At 38.1% G+C, this 26,400-nt stretch overlaps 1 protein-coding gene across 1 annotated transcript; it reads right to left on the bottom strand.

Moving 5' to 3' along the window:
• Window positions 1–206: 206 nt before the first annotated feature.
• Window positions 207–15,017, bottom strand: LOC149300755 (5-azacytidine-induced protein 2-like). The gene is made up of 8 exons (XM_089484790.1): window positions 14,793–15,017; window positions 14,160–14,312; window positions 11,740–11,839; window positions 10,169–10,311; window positions 8,300–8,361; window positions 3,795–3,919; window positions 2,260–2,546; window positions 207–221 (listed from the first exon to the last, which is right to left on the bottom strand). The coding sequence occupies exons 1-8, from the start codon at window positions 15,015–15,017 to the stop codon at window positions 207–209; spliced, it is 1,110 nt and encodes a 369-aa protein (XP_089340916.1).
• Window positions 15,018–26,400: the final 11,383 nt, after the last annotated feature.

Here is a 26,400-nt window from a genome sequence, read left to right as displayed (position 1 = left end):
GATTTTTTTAAATTTAAACGTAACCTTTATTGATATGCCATAAGAGTATTCTAAATGTTTTAGGTAGAACAGTGTAAATGCCTGAATGGCAACTAAAAAAAGGTTAAAAATACAGATTTGCTTTCAGTTTAATGTTGTTGCCAATCCCTGCTCAGTGGTAATATTTTAGCATCTAAGATGTTACACAGAATCAACCCTGGACATTACTAGTAAAAGCTGAGCTAAAACACAAGAGAGAGAACAAGAAAAAAGATCAAAGAGAGCGGAGGGGCGACTAAAAAAAAAAGTAGATTATAATCCCGTTAAGATCTGCAAAAAAAGGGGGGGGGGGGGGGGGGGGGAAAGCTGCATGTGTTTCCATAACTGGCCATAAGCTTTGTCAGGGGAAAGGCGAACAATTGCAGCCACGAATAACCTTGTTTTTTTATGGATATTAAAAGTTGAGGTTCTATAGGAAATGTTCAGGAGAGCTTGAACGTTGAAGGCTTACATACACTCAATGTAAGGGACATACTTTCCACTGATTGGTCAGTGGGTATAGTATTAAAGGTGCCTCAAGCTTAAGGAGCTATTTTCAGAAAAGAAAACAAACCAAAAAAAAAAAAAAAAGGCATTTGTCACAGTCCATGGTGAAAACACAAATCAGAGGTATAGGAATAGCAGATTTTACATCATTAAAATTATTGGTGGTGCAGAAAGACAGAAGAATGTGTTGAGTGCCCCACAGTAGGCAAGTGGAAATCATATTTAATAAATGCCATTCGATGAGTGGAAAAAAATTACACAGCATACAGACAGGTTTGATGGTATGGTGATAAAAGTCGTATACGCATGATAGAGTCCCTTTAAATATTCTCCCAGTAAAACCTGAGAGAGTAATACTTTTTAGCAATTCCATCTAACATTAAAAGAAACAACAGTGTGTACTACATTAACATAACACACACTGGTTGTTCATACTTAATTCGATCACTTTGCATAACAGTCTTCGCCTAAAATCATCAGTCATCCCAGGTGCAACATTGCATTTTAAACCCGTTTTAAAACATTGACACGTGAAGTAAAGAAATTGTAAATGCACATTTATTATAAGGGTCATAATAGTTGCCTTTTTAAGAAACCATGACTATCAGCACCATAAAGTATCTCAGGTGGTCCTTAGCTACACACACTGTGGCCCCCCTTTTGAGTTATGACTTTTCTACAGGTAATTTTGGAAAACTAAACTCCACAACTGTTGTGAGATGTTGAGTATAATACTCAAAATGTTCTCCACATTACAGAACTGCTGATCAGTAGGTGTACAAGCCAATAGGTATATAGCGCAAGCTTGAATGCGGTGGCTCATACTCCCCTGTATTCGTGCTGGCTATACAGAAAAAAAGATTATGTACTGTGAAATGTTCTATCCAATCCAACCATTGGTCTAAAATGTGTTCATGGTAGCTGAATGGCATGGTAAGAGGAAAAACAAATCACAAAAATCCTCTTTCTGCTTGAAGGTAGCCGTTACTTGTTTCAGAATGACCCAATGACTAATAATGCAAAAGGAAAAATACAGATTAAATGACCACCAAAAATAACCTTATAGCAATAACTACAAAGTATAAAGGGCTTCATTAGATTCTCACATCGAGCACTGGAGGAAGCTAACAGAGCTTTGTTTAGAATTGCCACAGTACGATGGTATAAGAGACCTTATCAGAATCTCCACCAAGTAGGGCAGACTTGACCTTCTATACTGCACAGTGAATGAAGGCAGGTGAAACTACAGTCAACTCAGCCCTTACTATCTGAAAATGACTTTACAAAGAATTTGATTCATTCCATCAAATGAGACACTTTGTAACCAGCCTTCTCGATTTCCTATGCAGAAATGAAAAAGCTCCTAAAATCAAATCAACATTAACAAAACTAGGCATCCAACCTCAACAATTTAACATCTGTAAAATGCAAAGTATATATATATATATATATATATATATATATATATATATATATATATATATAATAAGGATGTAATATCATATTGTTATGGGAAATATGTTGTATTTATCTTTGAAGTAGTCACCATAGCCAAAAATAGTAACCAGACAATAATTTACACCTGAATATTTTGTCTAGATAATTCACTTGTGATTTTTCTTAGCTATTAAAGGAATAGTTGTGATTATAATAATGCGCTACATTGCTTGTAGAGGAATAGCCTTTAGATTCCCAAAACAATGTTTCACTGGGCTTTGGGGGGCTAGGTATTACCCAGGAGTTCTCTTCGAGAGATGACTTTGGGAAAAAATCGTCGTCTTCACAGTCTGTTCCGTCTACAGCAAACAATCTTTCATCGGCCCATTGTGCGCCATCAGTCTTTCCATGCCGAATGTCCGTGTCTTCAGGTGGATAAAGCATGGCGGGGACACTGCTAAGCCTCTGTTTGTTTGGTAAAACCAAAGGCACTTTTTCTGAATTTACATTAGTGGCAGATAAATGTAGTTTACTGCAGTTTTTCACCAAGTCCTCCTGACACTGCACAGGTGCACTTTCAGAAGCTGCAAAAATAAAAAGGAATTACTACGAGTCTTATTGGGAAAGCCATCAGAATGTTCTTGTATATACATTAACACAAAGCCAACATGGAAGGTCAAATCATTTTGTTCTAAAGATTAAGATCATTTTTTGCTGAACATAAAATATGTGTCATTGATATCACTAGTGCTCAGATATGCTTGATAATCGTCAATTGGAATTACTGCTTTGATATCAAATGACACACACACAATACTTTGATTTTTCAATGGAGACACGAGTATGTCTCTTAAAGTTAAAATCAATTTCTACCTTCAGTGTCAATAAAGCAAATAAAAGAAACAATGATAGAATTGTATTTTACATAAACCAAGTACCATAAAATATAAGGCAAAATACCTTGGGCCGATCCCAGTTGGTATTCAACTTCAATTAAGTAAAACTATTAAGATATGAAATAAACTAGAAATGTCTAGAATGTTATATGGTCACTCTTGTTTAGATATAAACATATTAAATATATTAGCTATATGTCATCATATAAAATATTTATCTAGAGCAAAACAGCTCAGGACAGCATTTTGTGCTAAGACACCGACCCAATAGGTCATTATTTTGATTAATAAAATATATCTTCACTTGTGTGAACCAAGTACTGTGAATTTAATTAAAGCAAATATTTCTTAGATTTGTTTTTTTTAGATTTATTACTAAGGAAATTATGACCTACTTAGTAGAAAACCTAACAGAAAAAAATCCTGCCCTTGTTATAGCAAGAGCAACTTTTTTGGCTGTGAGAAAATCTAAAAAGAAAACGAGACTCTGATTATCCAGGGTACAAATAATTTTGAAAAAGACCATAACGAAAGTAAGCCTTTTGTAAGTGAAATGACTGCATTGCATTGTTTTTTGTTTTTTTCTTTTTCTTTTCTATACAAGGCAGATATACGGTAAAAGGTCAAATACAAATAAACTGTTAACACCTCTGCCTTGTACACTTAAGCAGGCTGAGAAAAATAAAAGCCACAAGGGGAAGAGAATACAGCAATACAGAAAATACACATCAGCAACACCTTTATGTGTGAAGTTGACCAGTATGAGACAGAAGCCAAACCAGAAAGCGTGTAGGCTGCTGCTCTAATATACTCAGGCGTATCAGCTTCAAGCAGCGAGATTCTGATGAGATATGATAGCTGCTTGCTCTTTAAATGGCTTTTTGCTTGGATCTGAGGTTTAGAGCAGTCTTTTTTACGGCAGCCACCGTGACTTGCCTTTCCTGGCCGCTGCGATGGTTCCTTTCAGCTTCCTTAGCACCTCGGCTTGTACTTCAGTCACTACATGTAAATTAGACATTTCCTTCTTCAGCTCCCAGTATGCTTGCTGTGCATTGCTCTCGCTGAAAATAAAGAACAGCAAGACGACAAAAAAAAAAGGGTTTAATGTGCTGCCCAGTGGCATCGGATTTTTTTTTTCTTTCCAAATTTAGGGAATGCAGAAACAGAAAAAAAACAACCCTGTGCTTCATGTTTTAGAAAGCAATTAGACTTCCTTGTTTCATTTTTTGTCGATACGTAAAAATGAACTGATACTTTTTGCTAGATTTTAACATAAATTAACTAAAAAGCCCCAACATACTCCTAAGCAATTTAAGGACACAGCATGTAAACCCGTGAGTTGCTGAAACATCAATACACAGATCAAATAAATCAGAGAACAGAATTTTTAAAATTGTAGCATTTATATATATTTTTTTTTTTATTTATATATATATATATATATATATATATATATATATATATATCTACAAAAGTATCAGCCTGTTGAAGAGATAAGGGGAACAACAATCACCAAATTGTTCATAAAAATAGTATTATACAAATTTGTTACTATATAAATTGTAGGGAAAACGAATACTACCTTCATTAGTGCGCCGACACGCTACTCTGCTGTACAACGGGCTATCGCGCTTAGCAAACGTAGACTGTCCCTAGGTATCTGAGCTTGCTAAATGCTTAGAAATATTCATCTTTTGAAATAAGAGGAGCCTTAGTTTAAATACATCTGTAATAGTATATTCCATACTGTAAGATGACGCATTTAAGGATAAAAAAAAAACAAAAACTAGTTGTATTCATGCTTGCTCGTAATACGCGATAACTACAGCTATAAAACACTTGCCTAATTAGTAAAAGGGAATGCCCAGGCATTTGTTTGCCTGATTGCGGCAAGTACACGGGTATCACCGTTCGTTTTCTTTTGTTATATGCAGCGTAAGAAATGTCTACAAAACAGAAACCTAAAAACTCGGCTATGTTTTAAAAAACTTCAACCCTGCATGCAAGTGCACTTGTTACAAATCACCATGAAATGCTTACCTAAAAATTAGCCCTAAATGGAATGAATATTAGTGGACCATACAGACTCCAAGCAAGATATTATATATATATATATATATATATATATATATATATATATATATATATATATATATATCATAAAAAGTATTCTATAGTGTTTGCCCTATCAAATTATAATCTTGTGTTTTCAAATACGTATTTGCTTATTCGATCCTGTAAGTCGATTGTAGCTTTGAAATGCTATACTGCAGACTATATAAATATGATGTATTGTTGATATTTTTATTGGTTATGACATATGAATTATATATTAACACCAGGTTAAGTAACACTGGGTTAGTACACACACACACATATATATATATATATTTACACACACACACACACACACACATATATTATATATATAATTAAAAAAAAAAAAAAAATGTTTTGATTAGTACACTTCCTCCATTCAAAAAGATCATCCAGGAATGGATGTACAAATTCAGGATATAACTTAAAATGGGCAAAAAAAAAATAAAAAAATGTAAAAACACTTCCATACTGTTATATATAAATCACAGTATTGGTAAACTGGGCAATTAATAACAAAAAAATGAATGCAAAATTTCAGATTTGAGTAAAACAAAGTTACCGATTGGGGGGGGGGGAATTGAGAAATGTCATCATGATTCTACAATTGTTAAAAAAAAAAAAAAAAAAAAAAAAAAGAAGAAAAAAATACATTTCAGAAGTATTGTCCTGATGCTACAATGATAACAGAAAAATTAACACACACATTTTAGTAGTGTGATCCTGATGCCATAATGCATAAGACATCTGAGTGAAGTCCCAGATCACACAGAGAAACGAATATATAATATACGGTATATTTATATAGTATATTATCCATACAGGCAATACCTGGAGGGAGCTAGTAGCCAGTGTGTTGTACTGCAAGTTATATCATTTAATTCAGGTTTCAACATCCAGGTCGTGTTACGTTACAATTCCCAGTAATCCTAGCAAGCCTTAGGCGCTTAGGGATGACTATTAAGAGATTTAGCTTCAGGCACGGACTACGACATGAAAGATAATAACACTACATCACTCCTATATATACAAGTTAATACTAAAAAGTGACACATTTGTAATAGGATGGCAAACAGACAATAAGAATAGACTGGGTCAGGTGCATATTGTCTAACTATAAAATAGCAGAAAAAAAACGTGTTGAATTAACACTTTAAAAAAATGTAACCAATCGATACGTTTAAATTGCAACTGGCATTCCCGAAAATTAGCAAAAAATACCAAACGGACAAGTAAACATTTACTTTTTATATTTTCTTTTTTAGATTACTGCATAGCCCTACATGAGTGTAATTATGTAGGTTACACCCGTGCGTTGAGATGTGAGCAAATGTTTCAGCAATTTTATTTAATTTTTAAAGCAGACTGCAGTCAAATACAAAGGATAAAAGTTCTTGCCAGTCTAATCGACTCCCTTAATTTATTTCTACCTTCACAAAAAAAAAAAAGAACAATTTGAAGTCCTTGTTCTCCCTCTAGTGGACATCATTTATCCTAAGTTGGTAAGCACAATGTTAAAAGAACAAATAGAAAAGGGCAACCGATGAAAAAAAGAGTGCAACATAGTTTTACTAACGAAGCGAGAATATGAATTCAAAAAAATATATATATATTTTGTAATTTTTGTTAAATTGCATGCTTCAGAAAAGGCTCCTCTGTGAGCTTACGATATTGTGGATCTATAGTTTGTCGTACGCACGCTATGCAAGTACATTTTGTTTATCGCAAAAATATGTTTGGTTTTTTTTTAATATATACTATAAGCAACAAAATCAGCACACGTAATATATGCAATAATATCCAATAGGAAGAGTAAAAAAAAAAAAGACAGGGAGGTTGAATCTGTTTTGTGAATCTGAGAAATCAGTTTTGTGAAATATAGTTTTTTTGTTTTCTTTCTTATTACGCCATAGCCATAATATATTATGTAGGTTATATTGAATGCCTTTACAGGTTATGCCGGATCTTGTTATGATGAAGGAGTCAAGTGTTGTGGACTTCTTAATCACATTTGTACTCACTAAGTCTAGTTGAATATGGATTTATGTGTTGGAAGGAAGCCTGGGTATTGCTCTCCACCAAACAGGTCACACCACACATGGCGACTCCTGATTTATATGGGTATATATGGGATTTATGTACCATCCAGATAGTACTTTGTGTTTATTTCCTTAATGCAATACACACACAGCTCAACAGGGGCATTTGAAAGTAAAGGCTGCCATATTGTCAGGGTAATACGGGAATTTATGGAATATGGAAATGAACAACAAAGCACACAGTGTATTAAAAAAGAAGTAAGAATATCTGTGCTAAAGCAGCTCTACTCGCATTACAAATCTTTAACTTTTAAAAAAAATAAGAAAACCAGGAGCGCTGCATGAGTTCATGTAAGGTTCTGGCTTAGATAATTTAAACAGCGTGTAATCTATTGATGTCAAATCACATTATAAAAAAAAAAAAAAAAAAAAAAAAGGTTCCAGTCTGTTTAGCAAAAACCACACATTCTCTCTTCTCTCTATGGAAATACTAGCTTAAATGAAATGTTTGCTAAGCGGTACTCATATACCCATACAGATTCAGGGGGGGGAAAAGGGGGCTTATATACAAGGGAAAAGTGCAGTGGAGTTATTGTCATTGCTTAACTGCTAAAATGCACGTAGAGGAAAAATACTGGTTAATGGTATAATAGTACTTTACTGAGAGTTTACACCGTTCAATAAAGGAAGCCGTACAAATGACCATCTGATCATTATGACTTGATGTCCCCCTAACAGGTTTTAATTATGATGTTAATTTTATGAAAATAATTTATATTTTAATTTTATGATATTTTCCAGTTATATTTTATCTATCCTTTTCACACCTTGTGTGATCAATGACAGGAGGATAATCAGAGACCCCAGCAGGGTTTGTACAACACTATCTTATGGTTCCTGCAGGGTCAGCATCGACACTGGAAAAACAGAATGCTCAAACATACATTTTGGCATTTAAAATGCTGTCTCTGGGGTTTGTCAAATTGACCACGCATTAAGAATGGCCCTCTGCCATAGGAAGAGCTTGGCTTGCCCCATATAATTCATAATGAAATGATTGTTTTTTCTGAAGAAGAAGGAATTTAAACATGTATGGCCAGCTTGCATCTATGTTGCTGTTTATTTTGCAAACGTTCAATTATTATATAAAACAGACAGGTAAAGTAGAGAAGGATGTTTTCCCCATAACATTCCAAGCTCTGAATCAGCTAGGGTGGGAATCTGTGCTAATGCCCTCACTTTACTAAGAAAAAAGATCCCAAACTATGTATTTGTCTCTGATTAGCAAATCAGAATTGTACTTACCTTTCAGTTTCATTGCCTTGGCTGCATCCATAGGTAGTCAGAGTTTTCTCTAGATTTGCATCCTACAAAATAACAAGCAAACTTACATTTTATAAGCCAAAAGTGCCATTTTTTTTTTCTTGCACAAAATAAGCAAGTGAGAAATCGTACATCTTTTTCGAGTGCATGCGCAGATATGCACACAGATACCAGATACGTTTTTTGGCACTCAAGCTACTGCATGGTTAGAAAAAGCTGGAAGAGAATATAGGAATTGGGAATATATGGGAACATATTCAGCTGCTGAAGCTTAAGTACCGAACGCTGCCCATCTCTATACCAATAAACTGGAACCTGTGTGATTTATGCGCAGAGATAACAGGGTTTTTTTCTACTATAAAAAGTTGATAAACTTTTCATTGCCCATTATATCTTTAAAGGCTGAGGGTAAACTATACACACCACAGTTCTCGTGTTGCACGATTATTTTAGGATATTACGTGAGTATGCTAAAGCAGCATGTTATATGATTGTCTTTGGCACCATCTAGTGGTCAAAGGTGATACACGCACTTCTGCATTTAATAAAAGGTCGCATGACTCTAAAGACAATTCGTTTGTGAAACCCTGCAAATGAATGACACCTATAATAATATGACAAACCATTTACATTAATATAGTGAAAACCCTTCTCTGTCAATTTAGAGTATGAGGTATCTGCACTATTTAGAGATTGTAAGCTTGTTTGAGCAGGGCCCTCCTCACCTGTTGTCTCTGTAAGTCAATTTGTTATGTTACATACTACTTGTTATGTCCTGTCTACCCATTGTACAGCGCTACGGAATTTGATGGCGCTATATAAAACAACAATAATAATAATAATAAATATGTGGCTGCCCCATATCTCTGGAATCTACTTCCCCTGAACCTTCAGCATTCACCCTCCCTCCCGACATTCGAGAAACATCTCAAAACCCAATTCTTCAGAGAAGCTGCACCGTCTTCGCTGCTAGAACTTCCTTGTCACTGATACAACCACCTCACTACCTCTCAGCCTTTCTCTCTGCCTTATGTTTGTCACCCAATTCCCTCAAGATTGTAAGCTTGCGAGCCGGGCTCTCTCCACCTAATGTATCGGTTTGCCTTAGTCTGTCAATTCTCGTCTTGTCAGGCCCCTTGAATTTATGTATTGTATTAAGCGCTGCGTAAATTGTTGGCGCTATATAAATAAAAGATAAGTGTAATAAGTACATTTTATTTATATGGCACCCGCAGATTCCATAGCAGTGTTGAGACCTTTCATTTTCAAAGCTTGATCTGACTACACAGAGCAGCTAAGAAGGCAGAAAACTAACCTTTTTTTTTTTCTATAGTGGTGCAACCGATGCAAAACTCTTTAGGGGTAACATGTCATACAGAGAGATGTTAGTTGTGCTACAACTGGACTGCTTTTATGATAGATTAATGCATAACACCACAATATGGTCAGTAGTGGAACTAATCTGCTATTGTTTAATCAAGCATCCCTGGGTCACATTACTCTCCCATCAGACCCGTATGTAAATACAAAAGCATATATCTTGGCAACAGAGAGAAACCAAAAGCCTAGTTGGCCCACTTCTGTCTTATACCCAGGACAGCCGCATGCCCATACCATGCATGTTTAGTATTACATTATTAGCCTCTACCACTTCCTCTAGTTGTTACATTTACCTACTGCCATCGCAGTATAATATGTATAACTCAGCCAATAAAAGGGGTTTGCTGAGACTAATTGCACAACTGAAAATGAATTCATCCATGAAGAGCATCTGCTTGAATCAGAGAGGACCGTAAACGGTTTTATGCACATCGAGCTTTTACTGCACATTTCTCAAACATGCACAATTACCTTTGTCCTTTGAAGTTCTGCTTTAAGGTTCCTGGATTCTTCCTGGAGCAATTTGACTTTTTGCTCCAGCGACCGCATTTTCAACTCGCTGTTCAGTTTTTCTATCTCCCAGTCACTAGGAGTTTTGCTTAAGCTTTTCATCACTGTAAAAAAAAAAAAATAAAAAATAAAAAGTCAATTCAACACTTTACTTTTGGTGTAACAAACAGAAGTGAACAATTAAAAAAAAAACAACAGGTTTTTAATTTATTTGCTAGCCAAAAAAATACCTAAGCTGTAAAACTAAATGTATTCATACTCGTGACATTGCAGAAGAGATCAACCCTTTACAAAACATAATCTTAAGCGAAACTATAGCTTTACTGTCATTACGGTGGAGAGATCTGAAGGTGTTACAGACACACCTCATCAAAACCACAGGATTATGGTCAATACACGATGAGTTTGCAGAAGTGTGGAAACTTTCAACTCCGATTCCACTATGTATTATCAAAAGGACAACCCTTATCTTTGAAGAACAGCTGAACTGGCCCTGCATCATGCACAGCTAAGGTGGGGTTTTCTTGAATGTTATCTCGTCAACTTTAATTATGAAGGGTCCGCTCAGCAACTCTTGCAGGATAAGCTCATTAGTGCCGTCCCATCATCATCAATAGCGGCATCATATAAAATGTGCTGCCACCTCCCTCATCAAGAAGGTGATATCAAATTAACCAATGCCGAAACGAGTCATCAGTTTATTTTACGTAAATAAGTACAGAATGATGACACCAAGCACACTTAATCATAAATGTACACATCGGCAAAACACCAATATTATATTGCTGGAATATACATTTAAAAAAGCGCTTCCAAATTAAAACATTTAATTCAAATACTCAAATAATAAACTTTTTTACATCCATGGTGGGAATAAAATTGTATATATAATTATATATCATTTGAAAGATTTAGAAGGAACACTGCACTATGGATATTACATTTATTTTATTTGTTTTACATGTTTTTTAAATATATACGCATATTACTTCTATGATAACAGCATATCAGCTTTTGTAACTGTGGCCCAGTGTCTATTAGCTACTCCAAAAGACATTGCAAATTTTTTTTCGTAATGGTAGATACCACATTGGAAACGGCAAACAATCCACCATTTAAAAATGACTCCTTGTCTGGTTGTCAGGGGCACGGATTATTATACAGATACTTCAAAACCTTTTTTTGGTACTTACAGTGGAGTTAAAGCACTGTTGCGGGGGTCCAGATTTAATACAGAAAGCACCACAGCATCTATTAACCTGTGTCCTTGCTGAAAGCAAAGGGTAGCCTGAATTGTTTATATTTCAGTGTGACCATTCAATAATGCAGTTGGCCACTAAGGCTTCAGCACAGCAAGAGGACACAGCCACCAACTATAAATATAATAACAGCTTGAACAGAAACCTAAATCCGGACATCTCATGTATAATGCAGCTTCCTCCTTTAGCAAGTGTCGGACAACATCATGAATCTGAAATGTAGGTCATGGCTTCCAATTACCGATTTCCAGAAGGGACCGAGACTAGACTTACCTTGATGGGTTTCCAGCTCCGTTTTCACTTGTAGCAACTCTACTTCTTTGGATTGCAGCTGGTCATTCAGAGCTTTAGTAGATTTAAGTTTCTCCTTCTCCTGCACAATAAAATCATTGATTATTAACAAATCAACTTATGCAGATATACACTAACTGGCCACTTTATTAGGTACACCTGTTCAATTGCTTAACACAAATAGCTAATCAGCCACATGGCAGCAACTTAATGCATTTAGGCCAAGACAACTTGCTGAAGTTCAAACCGAGCATCAGAATAGGGAAGAAAGGGGATTTAAGTGACAGTGAATGTGGCATTGTTGTTGATGACAGACAGGCTGGTCTTTCAGAAACTGCTGATCTACTGGGATTTTCACGTAGAACCATCTCTAGGGTTTACAGAGAACGATCCGAAAAAGAGAAAGTTGTGTGGATGAAAATGCCTTGTTGAGGTCAGAGGAGAATGGGCAGACTGGTTTGAGATGACAGAAAGGCAACAGTAACTCAAATAACCACTCGGTACAACCAAGGTATGCAGAATACCATCTCTGAACGCACAACACATCGAGCCTTGAAGCAGATGGGCTACAGCAGCAGAAGACCACGCCGGGTACCACTCTTGTCAGCTAAGAACAGGAAACGGAGGCTACAATTCGCACAGGCTCACCACAAATGGACAATGGAAGACTGGAAGAACGTTGCCTGGTCTGATGAGTCTCTATTCCAGCTGCGACATTCAGATGGCAGGATGCGACTTTGGCGTAAACAACATGAAAGCATGGATCCATCCTGGTTCATGCTGGTGGTGTCATGGTGTGGGGGACATTTTTTGGCACACTTTGGGCCCCTTAGTACCAATTGAGCATTGTTTAAATGGGACGGTGGCCATCCCATTATGACCACCGTATACCCATCTTCTGATGGCTACTTCCAGCAGGATAATGCACCATGTCACAAAGCCCACATCATCTCAAACTGGCTTCTTGAACATGACAATTAGTTCTCTGAACTCCAATGGTCTCCACAGTCATCACATCTCAATCCAGTAGAGCACCTTTGGGACGTGGTGGAACGGGAGATTCGCATCATGGATGTGCAGCCGACAAATCTGCAGCAACTGCGTGATGCCATCATGTACATATGGACCAAAACCTCTGAGGAATGTTTTCAGCACCTTGTAGAAAGTATGCCACGAAGAATGAAGGCAGTTCTGAAGGCAAGAGGGTCCAAACCGGTACTAGCGAGGTGTATCTAATAAAGTGGCCTTTATATATCTTCCTAACGTATGATCTCCCAATGATGAAATCTTCTATACCTGTGTTGAGTGTTTCATGTTACGCCTGCCAATAGCTTCTAACAAGCTTTGCATGTAATAACATCAGATAAACGATTTCTCACCAAGACAGTTCCTAGCATGCGCCTTACTACCTCTTTCTTACTTGCTTGGTTATTTGTATGACTTGAAATAATGGCAACTTGTTTTATAGAAGGTGGGGTGTCAGCATCCCCATTCTTATAGGAATCATCCTCTGTCTGTGTCATTTGGTGTCATGTGGTGTGGGGGGTGTAGTCCAGCCACTTTACGACGCTCCCTATGAACTGAGCCGTACACCTGGAAGCAAGCTCCTGTCTGATATTTTAATACATCATATTCTGTTGCTATGGTACATTGGGTACTAGGTTCATCACAAGCATACAAGTACCAAACACCTATCTACCTGTCAGTGAGGTCACCCATTGTCATTTCCCTCCTGCCATGTTTTCCATCAATCTTGATGTCAGACTGTCCGCACACAGAACTTCTTCATGTTACGATGGTAAAGTAACGATATTTCTCAAATGAAGATGCTAGGTGCTGCGTCCCCTGTGTGACCCAAGTGCCTGATCTCCTGTAAGATTTTACAGCAACCTGGGAAGGACATCTGGCATCGTTTGAAGATGCCCTTCTTGGATGTTCTTTATGGTCGGCTAACTTTATGGTGGAGTTTGGCCAAGTTTCCATTTATGGCACAATGTGGCCTAAGAAAAGAAACTAAATTTTCTCTTCCTCATGCAACATTTTGCATGACAAGATCAGACAAATGGCTTCTCACCATGACGGTACATAGCATGTACCTCACCACATCTTCCTTACTAGCTTGGTTGTATTTGTATCACTTTAAATAATAGCAACTTCTTTTATTAAAAGGTTGGGAAATGTTTACAATATATATACAGCTTTTCATAATATTATTTCAGTATAGCATAGGCTCCTTGGAGCTCTCTTAGCAATCAAATTTAGCTATTCTAGAACATTTTTTTTTAATAAATAAAAAAAAAAAAATCTTTCCCGTTTCCCTTTGGCTACAAAAATATGTCAGTTCAAAAGTAAAAAAAAAATTAAGTAAATGCAAAGCCGTATAAAAGATTTATTCCACATACCACCATGTCCAGCTTGCTTCTCAGTTTGTCACGCTCAATGCAAATCTCGCGGTAGGCACTGTAAGCTTTGCTCACTTGTTTGCCTCCAACCCACCCTTTATCTGCTTGTTTATGGTCGACTGCACCTTGTTCTTCTTCTTGGCTTCTACAGAGCTAAAAGTTTGAAAAAAATGAAGTGATGAATACGACTGTATAAAAGAAACCACTGATAACAAGAACTAGGTCAGTATCTAGACTTATGAATATTATGACTAGCTTATGGTACTCCTACCACAGTACAAAATACATGTATAAGGAAGCTTTTTTTTTCTTGTTTAGCGCACTCAAAATTGGTATATATTTTTTTTGAATACAGGGCTTTCTTTTGATACCATTTGCATGTATAGCCTAGCATTTAGTAAGATTATATTAAACCCTTTTGTTACATAATCAGTAGACACTACAAAAAATGTTCCATGAAGGTTAAAAAACAAACCTTTAATACTTTTAGTTCCACCAATGTTTAGTTTTATTTGTAGGATGGCTGGCTAACAAAATCAGTTATTTTATTATTTTATTTATATCAGGATACCAAATGAGGAAAAATCTATAATAATCACAGCAGCGTGGCAAGCTCTTAGCTGTGGCACATACCCTTTCTTCCAGTTGCCTTAATCTTTTCTTTAGGGAATAATTCTCCTTTTCAGTGTCCTTCAGGCGTTTCTTAATGTCTTCATATGCCGTAACAAGTGCAAAATGCGAGGCAACAGATGTCTCCCCAGAAGACGAAGAAAAGGGAACCTGTTGCTCTTGTTTTGAGACGCAGTCCTCTTTCTCGTGGGCCAAAATACAGATGTCATCATCTATGGTGGGGTCCATGACGACTGAAACAAAAAATAAGACACATTTCATTTTGGACAGTCTTGAAATTATTCAGCTACACATACAAAAAACAACTACTCTCTTGCTAAGTATTGCCAAAACCTTCCTCAGCAATAATATATCGAGAGTTCTAAGTAAGACACGGTACCGTCCACTTGCCTAACGTGAAGCCTCACAAAACGTATGCTGCAATACATTAGACGTTGAGGCATGATAGCATTGCATTTATCTTTAAATTTAAAATATACCACCAATTTAGATCTCATCTCAAGATACAGCAAGGCAGACCCTGGAGATACTGTACATAGTTTAGCCGCCTCTACATTATGGTTTTTGGCCAGTAATATGAACGGGTTCCCTTGAATTTAAACAATCTAGCTGTACGAATGTGCTCGGTAATGTATAACATCCCGTCTTGTTCAGGAGATGGTTGTGTTTCAATTGCTTATTTACATTAGCTGTCCTGTGTGACATGTAGGATACTATAGAATTCACACATGGTAAGGACTGAAGCCTGTAAAAAACATCAAATAAAAAGTATATAAAAATATTGGGTCAACGATAAAAATTTTTTACACAAAATATAGGAACATAGTTTTATTTTAATAAGAGGTGGAATATGGGCCTCTTCACATTCATCACGGAGAAGGCCATCAAGCCCATGGATTACGGTAGACACTTTATATGGAGCAATCTTTGTTTTGGAGTTGCTCTGTAACGAAGAGTACAATGTCATAGGGAGTTTAAAAAGTATATTATAAAAATAAAATACTTTTCCAACATATTCACCCTACCCGAGTCATACAGTTCACCCTACCCGAGTCATACAGTTCATGGCTGCTTTGACCTGTTATATTATTAATCTTATTATTATCTTTTTTTTTTTTTTTTTTTTTTTTTTAAGTGCCAACAAAATACGCAGCTCTGTCCAATTTAAATGTGGCAGTTAACACGTACATAAATATACATTCAACAGTTCCTGGCAAGAATGGTGGGCATATATTTGTTATATACATCTCAGCTATTACATGTGTAACTTTTATTAACTTGAAAACTAAAGGTTTTTCCAAGCAAGAACAGCATTTTGTGTTTGTACAGCAATTGCCTATTGTAATACAACAATGGCCTCGCTAACCTATTTACAGTCTTCAACACAATGCTTAATGACTTCTTCAGCGGTGACTCAGTACATATCCTACCTGACTTACAGATACCAGGAAATGAAAGCAGCGTTTATTACTTCTGGCTGAAAATGGTCCTTTCAGACAGAGGGGTTTATTCATTAAAAGGGAGAGTTGTACTTCATTATGGAGGTCCAACCTCAGTGAGCTTCTGCTGTAGCAAGCGCTTAGTTGACTCTTTTTAAAGGTATAGTTACAGCGGTGAAATTCATTACTTATACACTATAAAGGGCCAGCTCAGCCCTTCTTTATAGGGAAACTTGTTAGTGTTGGCCCTCATAATATTCATAATAAAGGACCATCACTAACGAGGGAGCTGAAACCACAACAGTGCCTTTAATGAATATACCAGAGTTGAATGTCATAAATCAATCCATGGTGCAAACCTAACGCTTTTAATTGGGGTCCCATCAGTCCGTGTGGTTTGGATGACCATCCACGAACACAAGAAGATCGGAAGAAACAGCTATTGACCTCTGCTTCAGCGGGGATTCAGTTAAATCTATAGTGCATATAGTTACTGCTTCTTGCTGTCACATTATAGATAAGCGGTATCAGGTAGTTAATGAGCTTCTGCCCTGCCAGGTTACATGGTCACAGACTTTCTTTAGTTGGCCCAAACCTCTCCTTTCTGACTGACAGGTTCTTAACAAGTGGCTCCCTGAAACTTAAGTAAAGCAAACCGGACCAGGACAATAAAACAGCACTGGTCAGTGTCCTGCTCCTAATCCAACACAAAACTCAAAACAACCAACTGCATTCTCCTTACCAGCCCCGAATGTATGTTTGGCTGTGTCTACTACTCACTCAAAAACCCCCTCTTTATTTGCCCATCGCAAGCCTAGTTACCCCTTACATGCCTCCCAAGTACCTGTCTCTTGATCCAAGCAGGACTTCCACCTGATGGCCTGGCAGTTCTTGGTGAGTCGGAGTGGGCGGAGTTACCCCGCTTCCGGACACAAACGTTGCTTTTGGTTTTGTTTCTAGCCTGTGCTTGCCCAAGCCTCGCTGCCCCTTGGCATGAGAGATAGCGGCTGGTGCTGAGTAGCGGAATCAGGCCAACTACTACCTCTCCCCATCGCGGTCTGGGCACATATGGGGATGTAAAAACACCAGTCAGCGGCCGAAAAGCTGGAGAACCTCGATTCAGTGACGTCACTGATCTGCAGCGTTCCAAGCCTCGATTTCATTTTTACTGCACGTTCTGAAGTAGTTATGGGTTATAGTGTACTGTGTGATGAGTGCTTTCTAATGGATATTACTGATTAGTAAATTACACGCTTGTCAGCATAGATCAAACTTTATCCTTAGTGTATACATAAGTACAACTGTTATTATATTAATAGAGCAGTTTAGTTCCTCAAATAGTTTTTTCTCCTGAAGGCACTATAGAGAATAGTTTGCACTCCCAAGAGATGCCTTGCAGTGAGGTAATTACCCCAGGGTAAAATGTACACCCTGCCCCTGATATTCTTTTGTACCCCTAGATATGACACCCCCCCCACCACCACTTACCCCCCTGCTCCAGACTCCTTGGTGTCTAGTAGGGGCAAACGGTGAGCGTCTGCGCGTAGACAACCTCTGCTGTTGGCCGGCACATTTGCTTCTATGACTGAGCACCGGAAGCTCCATCGTAGAAGTCCAAGTGGAAGTGCCGGCAGCAGCGGAAGTTGTCTGCGCATATCACACAGACGCCCACCGCTGCTGCCAGTACTTCCGCCGGGGCTCCTATGGTGGAGCACAGGAAGGTCATGTCATGCTGGTGCTCCATCATAGAAGCCCCGGAGGAAGTGGAGGACAGTAGCAAAGGATGTCTGCGTGCATCGCACAGACGCCCTCCAGCTGTCAGAGAGGAGGATCCAGGTCCCTTGCAGCGCCGCGGGGGATTTGGATCTTAGTGTTACTATCCGACCTCTATTTGAGGTCGGATTATAAAATGAACGGTATTTTTCAGAGCATTTGCTCTGAAAAATACCCTCATCTTATATTCAATAAAATAGATTAAACTAATCGATAATGAAATTCGTTAACAACGATTTTCATTATCGATTATTATCAATTTTATTGTTTAGTTGTTGCCGTCCTGTTCTAACCTGTTGTGTTAATGAGCCCCTTGGCTGGGTTTCCCCAGGCCAAATACTTCTAGCCACCCCATAGACTTGAATGTATTTTACTGCATGCAAAGCAGTTAATGCATTTTGGAGTCATTGAAGTGAGAGACTTCTGTCCCTTTTGCTGCCTCTACTGAAACCAGGAAGGGTAAGGAAATATGTTTAAAGGGGAACTCCCGGCAAATTCTTTATATTACTAGTATGAGATTGAAAATTGATTGCTTTTAAAATGGTTTTAGTTTTTGCGCATTATAATGTTTTCTGACTGGTGTAGGCCAATCTACTAGGAGAACACTCCTTGGTACTGTCAGTATTATCAGCATATCTGGTAACCTGCAGGATACCATAGCCTTCCCTTGAGGGGCATGGCCAGGACTGCCCCATCAGTGGGCGTGGCCGCTGATCTCAATGGACGGTTCTGCTGACATTGTGAGAAACACCTCCATTTAATGGGGAAATGGGCGGAGAGTGGGGCGTGTCAGCACCCTGTTCCTGCAACCCAGAGGATTTGGGTGTAGACCCGGAGAAGCAGCACTTCTCCTGAAGTTCAACAAGTGAAACCTGGAGAGTTCCTAGGTATGATTATCAGCAGTATCGTTTACCGTGACCTGTGGTAAACAATACAGTGGTTTATTGTTAATCACTCTGTTGGACACAGTCTATGGAGGAAGGTACTACTTAAGTCCTTCAGGACTGGGTCTTTTCCATAACCTAAGGGCTAGAGTTTTTTTGTCATTTTCATCGTGTGTTTGTTAAGCCATGATTTTTCCACATTTGATGAACCTTCCCAAATGATAACATTTTTTTGTTCAGGAGAAGTAGGTCCTTCACCATAGAAATACATAAAACCTAATTATTAGTTATAAAAAACCTATAATAAAATATATTTTGTTTAACATCTCTTCTATATAATAGGTGCCACAGCTGAGCAATCACCCAATTTATGTACAGCCATACCCCCATATGCATATTTTTCATGTTCAAGAGGACCACATCCATCATTTACATATTACCCTATATTACATATTTTTTAATACTATTACCATAAGTGGTTTGGGGTAGTGGTTTTTGTTTTACTTGTGGAACTTTATTTTCCATTTTTAGTTGTATTTTTTTTCTTTTTTTTTCTTGTATTACATCTTTCCATTTATTGGAAGGGCCTTTCCTCTTCCTGATCTGTCTCTGGCCAGGAATCAGGGCTCCATCCATCCCTGTTGAGTCTTTCCTGTACTCCAGTGGCCTTCCAGTGGGTGTTAGCTCTGACAACTGCCGTAAGGGAATGCCCGATCACTTGATTACTTGTATAACGGTGTACCAGCGGTGAGAAAAGGAAAGGCTGAGTGGTTTTTTTTAAGCCTAAGGTGTTTAGAGACCTACTGGTTTAGTGAGCCAAGTCACTAGCAGTATGGTATGTGACTTTTAGCTGCCATCCCACATTGAAGACCAGTTGGGTCAGCTCTTCACCCTTTGGGGAGTGTAGCCACAAGAGTGTAGCCACAAAAAAAACATATGGCTGGCCAGCTTGGTCTGTTATCTAAGATCAATTAAGTACCTGTGCTTTTTGCCTGCCACCTCTCCTTGAAGACCTAAGTGGGTCCCTAGAACCCTAGATGATCCAGTCCTCTTTAATTTTTGGCCTGGGAGTAAACAAAGGGGCTGCATACCCCCCCATGGGTAGTGAAGTCACAAAAGAAGACTGTGGACCAGGTTTCTGCTGTGGCCCTATCATTTTGGAGCACCACCCTCAGTTTTCACATGACAGAACTGAGTACAGAATCTTGGACTTCCCTGAAAAACAAATTAAAACATTTGGCTAGTGTGCTTGGTCTGCTGTCCAAGGAAGATTGCTTGGTTTTCTGGCATTACATCTTAGAATCTGTGATTCTGTTGTTTGATGTTGGTTATAATGGCACTAAATGTACCATGGAGTGTTTATTTTAGTTATTTCTTCCTTTTTTGTTTATGGTTTGCAGGTGGCAGACTTGACTATACCTTTCCCTAGAAGCCTTCAGTGTTTCCCTTCTTTTAGAGGGAAATAAAGAAGATCAAGCCCCTTTCCTCTTGCATTAGCTATAGAGTAAAGGCCTGCATATTTTCAAGTTTTAGAAGGGGACAACTGGGGATCTGGTTTCTACTGTGGCCTTAGTATCACACTGGCATTCATGTTTACAATGACCTCTACCCAGCCCTGGATTAACATTCTGTCCCACCTCTAGCTGGCAAGATACAGCTCATGTCACACTGCATCCTGCTGTTCCATATGTCAGATGGATGTGTCTCCTCCATGGGCCCACTTTATTAAACCAATCATTGCAGCAGCACCTCCTCCATACTTTAACTGCAAACTCATTTCTCTTACGCACTCACACTGCCTTATGACAGTCCCTGCCTCTTTTGTTGCGCCTCTGCCTGCCATCCATGCCTGTTATAGCTTGCCACACTCCAAATTCAGGTGGATGTCCTACCACACTGACCACTGTTTTTTTGTCCAACTACAAGAGCCACACACTGCCCGTTATGGAGCTCAGGATTATAACTGATGTAAGCCTTGACCTGGGAATCCCAAAAGAGCAAGCTGGAGATGGACCCCTGACTCTTATAAAATATAAGCCATAAAATAAAAATACTAGGAAAAGTGAGTTGCTTTAAATAAATTGCAGTGTTAGTTTGGGAGCATTTAACTTTTGTGAAAAGTCATTCTTCTACAGTGGGGGGCGGGGGGCACAGTTTATGTGGTTTTATTTTTGTATAACGAGGAACTACTGTACTTATCCGAGTGTGGTCTGACCAGAATTAAACCTTAGCACGATAGTTACCACCGTTTTAGAATGTTCTAAACATATTGAGTTAAGCCTATGACATCTGATGATTTTATAATGACATTATAGCACTTGGTGTTAAACAGATAAATAAATAATAAATGCCACTATTTATAGTAAGAAATTTCCCATGAGACAGATAATGAAGCAAATACACAAGAGAACAGACAATATACCACATGTACCCATGCAAATTACAAATTAAATAGTGATTCCTAATAGTTCGCAATATATTACTCATGCTTCTGCAAATGAACCATTTAAAATGCTGCTCAAGCCATTACATTAGTTTCTGCATCAGTCTCTGCTTCTTCCTCATCTAAATTATTCATGTTCCTTTTTTATTATACTAAATAATGGTACTGTCCTTTGCTGCTTCAAGGTTCTCCAATCGACCCTGTCTCTCGGTATGTTACACCGTGGTCATTTTCTGTTATTTAAATCATTCATGATGCACTCTGCTGAAAAAGTCCTTAATACCAAAAGATAAGTTAACGATGTCCTGTTTTATTCAGAACAGTCCTGTTCTAATCAGGGTGCTGTCTGTGCTAGGGATGACAAATAAATGTGTTTTATAAAAAAAAATAGGAAACCAGTATTTGAACAATGCAATGTATTCTGTTATGTCTATGTTTCCCGTAAAGGTAGAGGCTGTTTGATGACCACATACCCTGAATTTTCAGGGATGGCTCCAAACTCCTTAGAGTATAAAACTGGATGAATATCCAGTGAAGTGGCATAATACTTAAAAATTGTTACTGGGGAATATGTGGCTGTTGGTGGGAAGGGAGGTACTGTAGATGGGATAGTGTGGTCGCCATCTTTGCATTAGGGTGACCACATTTTATTTCTGCGCAGGTGTGTATATATATGCGTTAGACATGCATTTGTAACTACATAATAAGTAGATATTAGACCCTGCTGACAATATGTATAAATATTAGACCCTGCTGACAATATCTATCTATCTATATATATATATATATATATATATATATATAAATATTAGACCCTGTTGCCTATTCATTTTATATTGCACCAAAAAAAAAAATATTTGCCACACTGAATCAGAAATACAAATCCTGTATTTGCAGGTATACAATAATAATGTATGGAAACATAGCATTGCAGGTATAGATCAACAAAACACACAAACCTAGCATTGCAGGTATAGATCAACTGGAAATCACATGTAAACTCAGCACTGAGGGAGGGTATAGATCAAATAAACAACACATGGAAACAGCACTGCAGGTATTGAGCAACTGAATAAGACACAAACCCTGTATTTGCAGGTATACATAAATAATGTATGGAAACATAGCAAAGCAGATATGGATCAACAGAATACCACACAAATGCAGCTTTGCAGGTATAGATCAATTGGAATTCACACAAAAACTCTGCATTAAAGTTATAGCTAAAGCTCCTTAAATTACAGGCATAGATCACAGGTCGCACACCCCAAAGCCAGCCCATTAGATCACATAGATCCTGACCAGCACCCAAATTACATGCATAGGACTTGCCATCTTTGTCCCCAATCAGCCCAGCATAAGTCAACTTTGTCCCACAAACACAAACACTGCCTGCGCCATCTTGGTCCCCAAGGCTCAAAAACTCTGCTTGTGCCATCTTTGCCCCTCCACAAATCAATTATACATCTATGATACAGACACTTTTACAGTCACTCACTAATTCACACTTTCATTCACGTAATTCCTTCACAAATAATTAATTCTCTCACTCATTCACACAAATCATTTACACATATTGATTAATGCATTCTCACAAATTCATTAATCCATACTCTCACTCATTTAGACAATTCATCCACACATTCATTCATACTCCCATGCATTCACACAATTCATCCACACATTATTTCATTTTCTCACTCATTCACACAATGCATTCACACATTCATTCATTCTCTCACTCATGTTCACTCTATATTACCACCCCCTTTCTCACTATCTATCCCCTCTCTCCCTTTTCACTATCTACCCCCTCTCCCCTTTCTCACTATCTACTGCCTCTTCACCCCTGTTCACTATCTACCCCCTCTCCCTCCCTTCTCACTATCTACCCCCTCTCCCCTACACTATCTACCCCCACTTCTCACTATCTACCCCTTTCCCTCCCTTCTCACTATCTACCCCCTCCCTTCTCACTATCTACCCATTTCCCTCCATTCTCACTATGCGCGAACGGCTCTCATGCTGCTGAGACGCGCGTCCCGTCTAACCTTAGATCACCACACGGGGGCGCGCGTCTAACGGCCGGACGGACCACAACGCGTCTCATGAATATTTATGCTATCTCATGAATATTTATGGCGCGTCTTAAAGGGGTACTTATCTCTTTTCCTCCTCCCCCTAATTTAGGGGGTAGGAGGATCCTGAGCTAGAGGACTATTTAAACCTTCAGTCTGCATGTACCCCTTGCCTGTGATAGTGCCTTTATTGCCTTCACTAGCGTTCCAGAATCTTATTTGCCTTTTCGTTGCCTGAACTTTGCTTGAACCTGACCATCCGTTGTTTGCTGCCTGTCCTGACCTCTGCTCGTGACCCCGACTATCCATTGTCTGCTGCCTGCCCCGACCTCAGCTCGTGACCCCGGCTATCCTTTGTTTGCTGCCTGTCCTGACCTCTGCTTGTGACCCCGACTATCCGATTGCCAGCTCCTAGTACCATCTGGTTATTCCTGTACTGCTCGTCATCACCGCTTGGGGGCGCCTTTCCTTGTACTGCAGCGTGGATCCACAGCCTGAACCACCGTTAGTGACACTATCCTTCCTGCTTTTCATCAAAAAGAAGGCAAAACAAAAACAAGTAAGCTTTTGTTTGGATTTTACCACTTGGGGAAAAAAATCCAAAAGGCAATCAGATTTCTCTTTATTATTACTATAAAATATTCTCTAAAATATTACTCTAATGTTAATGAACAGGTCAATGGAGAGCACTTTTTATTGGCCCTGCACATATTTGTACAATGTTATAACATCCCCTAAGACACCATTTTTCTAACAAATATAGATGCAATTGTATATCCTTTTCTTGCACCTAGTCCCATAATGTCCTTTCTAAGGTCCGGTGCCCAGAATTGCACCGCACATTCAAGGTGAGGTCTTATCATTGACTTAATAGGCAAGATGATATAATTTTCTTGTGAATCAATACCCCTTTTTATACATGCCAATATCCTATTGGCCTTTGCTGCTGCTGACTGACCATGTGCATTGTTGCTAATTTGTCTACAATTATTCCTAAAGGGATTCCCAGGGAAATACCATTTAAAGTGTATATTATGTTACATTGTTATTATTTTCCCGTAATACGTAACTTTACATTTGTCTGTATTGAATTTGCTTTGTCACTTGCCTCTCCAGTCCTCCACTCATCAAGGTTAGACTTTTTTTGTGTCACCAGCAAACACTGAGACGTGACTCTCAAATGTCATATTAAAAAGAAGAAGAACCATAACAGACCCCCTGCAGCACGCCACTTAATACCTTCATCCAGTTTGAGAATTTTACATTTACAACCACTCTTTGTATTCTATCTTTTCGCCAATTTTCAATCCAAGTAACTACATTTACCCCTAAGCCTATTTCTAACTTGTTGGGGAAAAAATAGTATGTGCCTATTATTTCCCACCCAGTATAGCAGTTTCCAATGCATGCAGAAACAATGTTTTTTATATTGCAGAAAATAATATCACTATGACTATGAAACACTTAGTGAATGGAACTTAATATTACAATATAACCTTGCAATAACCACTCAGAAGCTAGTTTTTTGCTTCATTAATTTCATCCTTTAATATTTTTATATTGACCTTAGTAAATTATGTCATTGATTTGCACTTCTTGGTACCGTTAGTGCGGTTTACATCAAGAAGCAAAAATAAGCTATCAGAAGGAACTCCAGGAAACCACTGAAATATATTTTCTGGCAGAGTGATTTTGGATAAAACTGATAACCATTTAATTGGAACAAACAGTGGTCTGAATATTAAAGCAAAGCTTATGCATGCTTTAAGCGGACCGTCTAGTTTTTTTTTTTTACAAGGATCAGTGAAGCATTTCACTTAAAAAATGATAGCATTTCAACACCTCCCTGTGACCTCATTGATTTAGTTTTGGTTTGCATGCAGAAATACTGACTTCTTAGCACATTGTAAACATTTTGGCAAGGTACTAAATTTACCCCATCTACACACACACACCTCTGGTATGTTTTACGATCATATGGTCAAACAGAAAAATCTCAATTATCCCTTCCTGGCTCCTTTAAACTCAATGCTCATTAACCCTGTATCTGCAGAAGCACAGACATCATAACTGTGGTGGCTATAGCTAAATTGTGACATTGTGGTGTCTGGAAAGCTGGGTCACAATGCTCCTTGAAACCAATAAAACCCAACATGGTGCCAAGATGTGGAAGAAGATGCCGGATTGGCAGTGGTCAGCAAAAGCGAAAGTGGTTGGCAGGGAAGGTAGGGGAAACATTTAGAAACCATGAGAGAGAGGGTGAACAACAATGGGAGTGTGAGAGAGTGAGTGAATTTTGGATGACAATTCAGAGCTTTTTGCATAGTTTTCATTTGATTTATTAGGGGTTTGGCCTTGTTTTCGTCGCTTCATGAATCTGGTGCCCCATTTCTCCTCCCAATGTCGACAAATTTAAAATTCCCACTCACATGTCTTGTCACATTCATTCCTTTAGGTGGATCCCTAGTCTTTAGAAGAATTTTTAAAAATGATCAAAGCTTATGATCATTATCCCATGTTCAATTGATGTTTATCAACTCAGATATGATGTATTATACCAAACTACTATCCATTGAGGACTTATAACCTTAACTGAACACTAATGGAATGTGCAAATAGTGATGTCAGAGTGTAAACTAAGCAATACTTAAAATAACCACAGCAGACAAACCATTGTTTGTGAATGGTTTTCTAGTCTAGTATGACTATTAACTCTAACTATAATTTCTGAAATTAGAATCATAGTACATGGCCCAATCTGAAGTATCATACTGTTTGTTTACCATGTGAAGTACTTGTAAGTTCAAACAGGTAAACTAAGCACTCAAATAATAGTACTACTGACAACCACTATTGCCACAACTTTTTTACTTTCAGGTTGGTGCTAACCCTTCTAGATGTGTTGAAAATGTGCATTAAAATAAGATAAAATAAATAATAATGTTAATGCATTAGTGTTAGGATGTGGCAGTTCATAATGGGTAGATTTAATGA

This window comes from Sceloporus occidentalis, unplaced genomic scaffold (assembly GCF_023333645.1).
Source record: "Sceloporus occidentalis isolate IW3139 unplaced genomic scaffold, rSceOcc1.0.p SCAF_23, whole genome shotgun sequence".
Lineage (NCBI taxonomy): Eukaryota > Metazoa > Chordata > Lepidosauria > Squamata > Phrynosomatidae > Sceloporus > Sceloporus occidentalis.
Note: the sequence above shows the minus strand (reverse complement) of the source record. Positions and strands in the feature narration are given on the sequence as shown.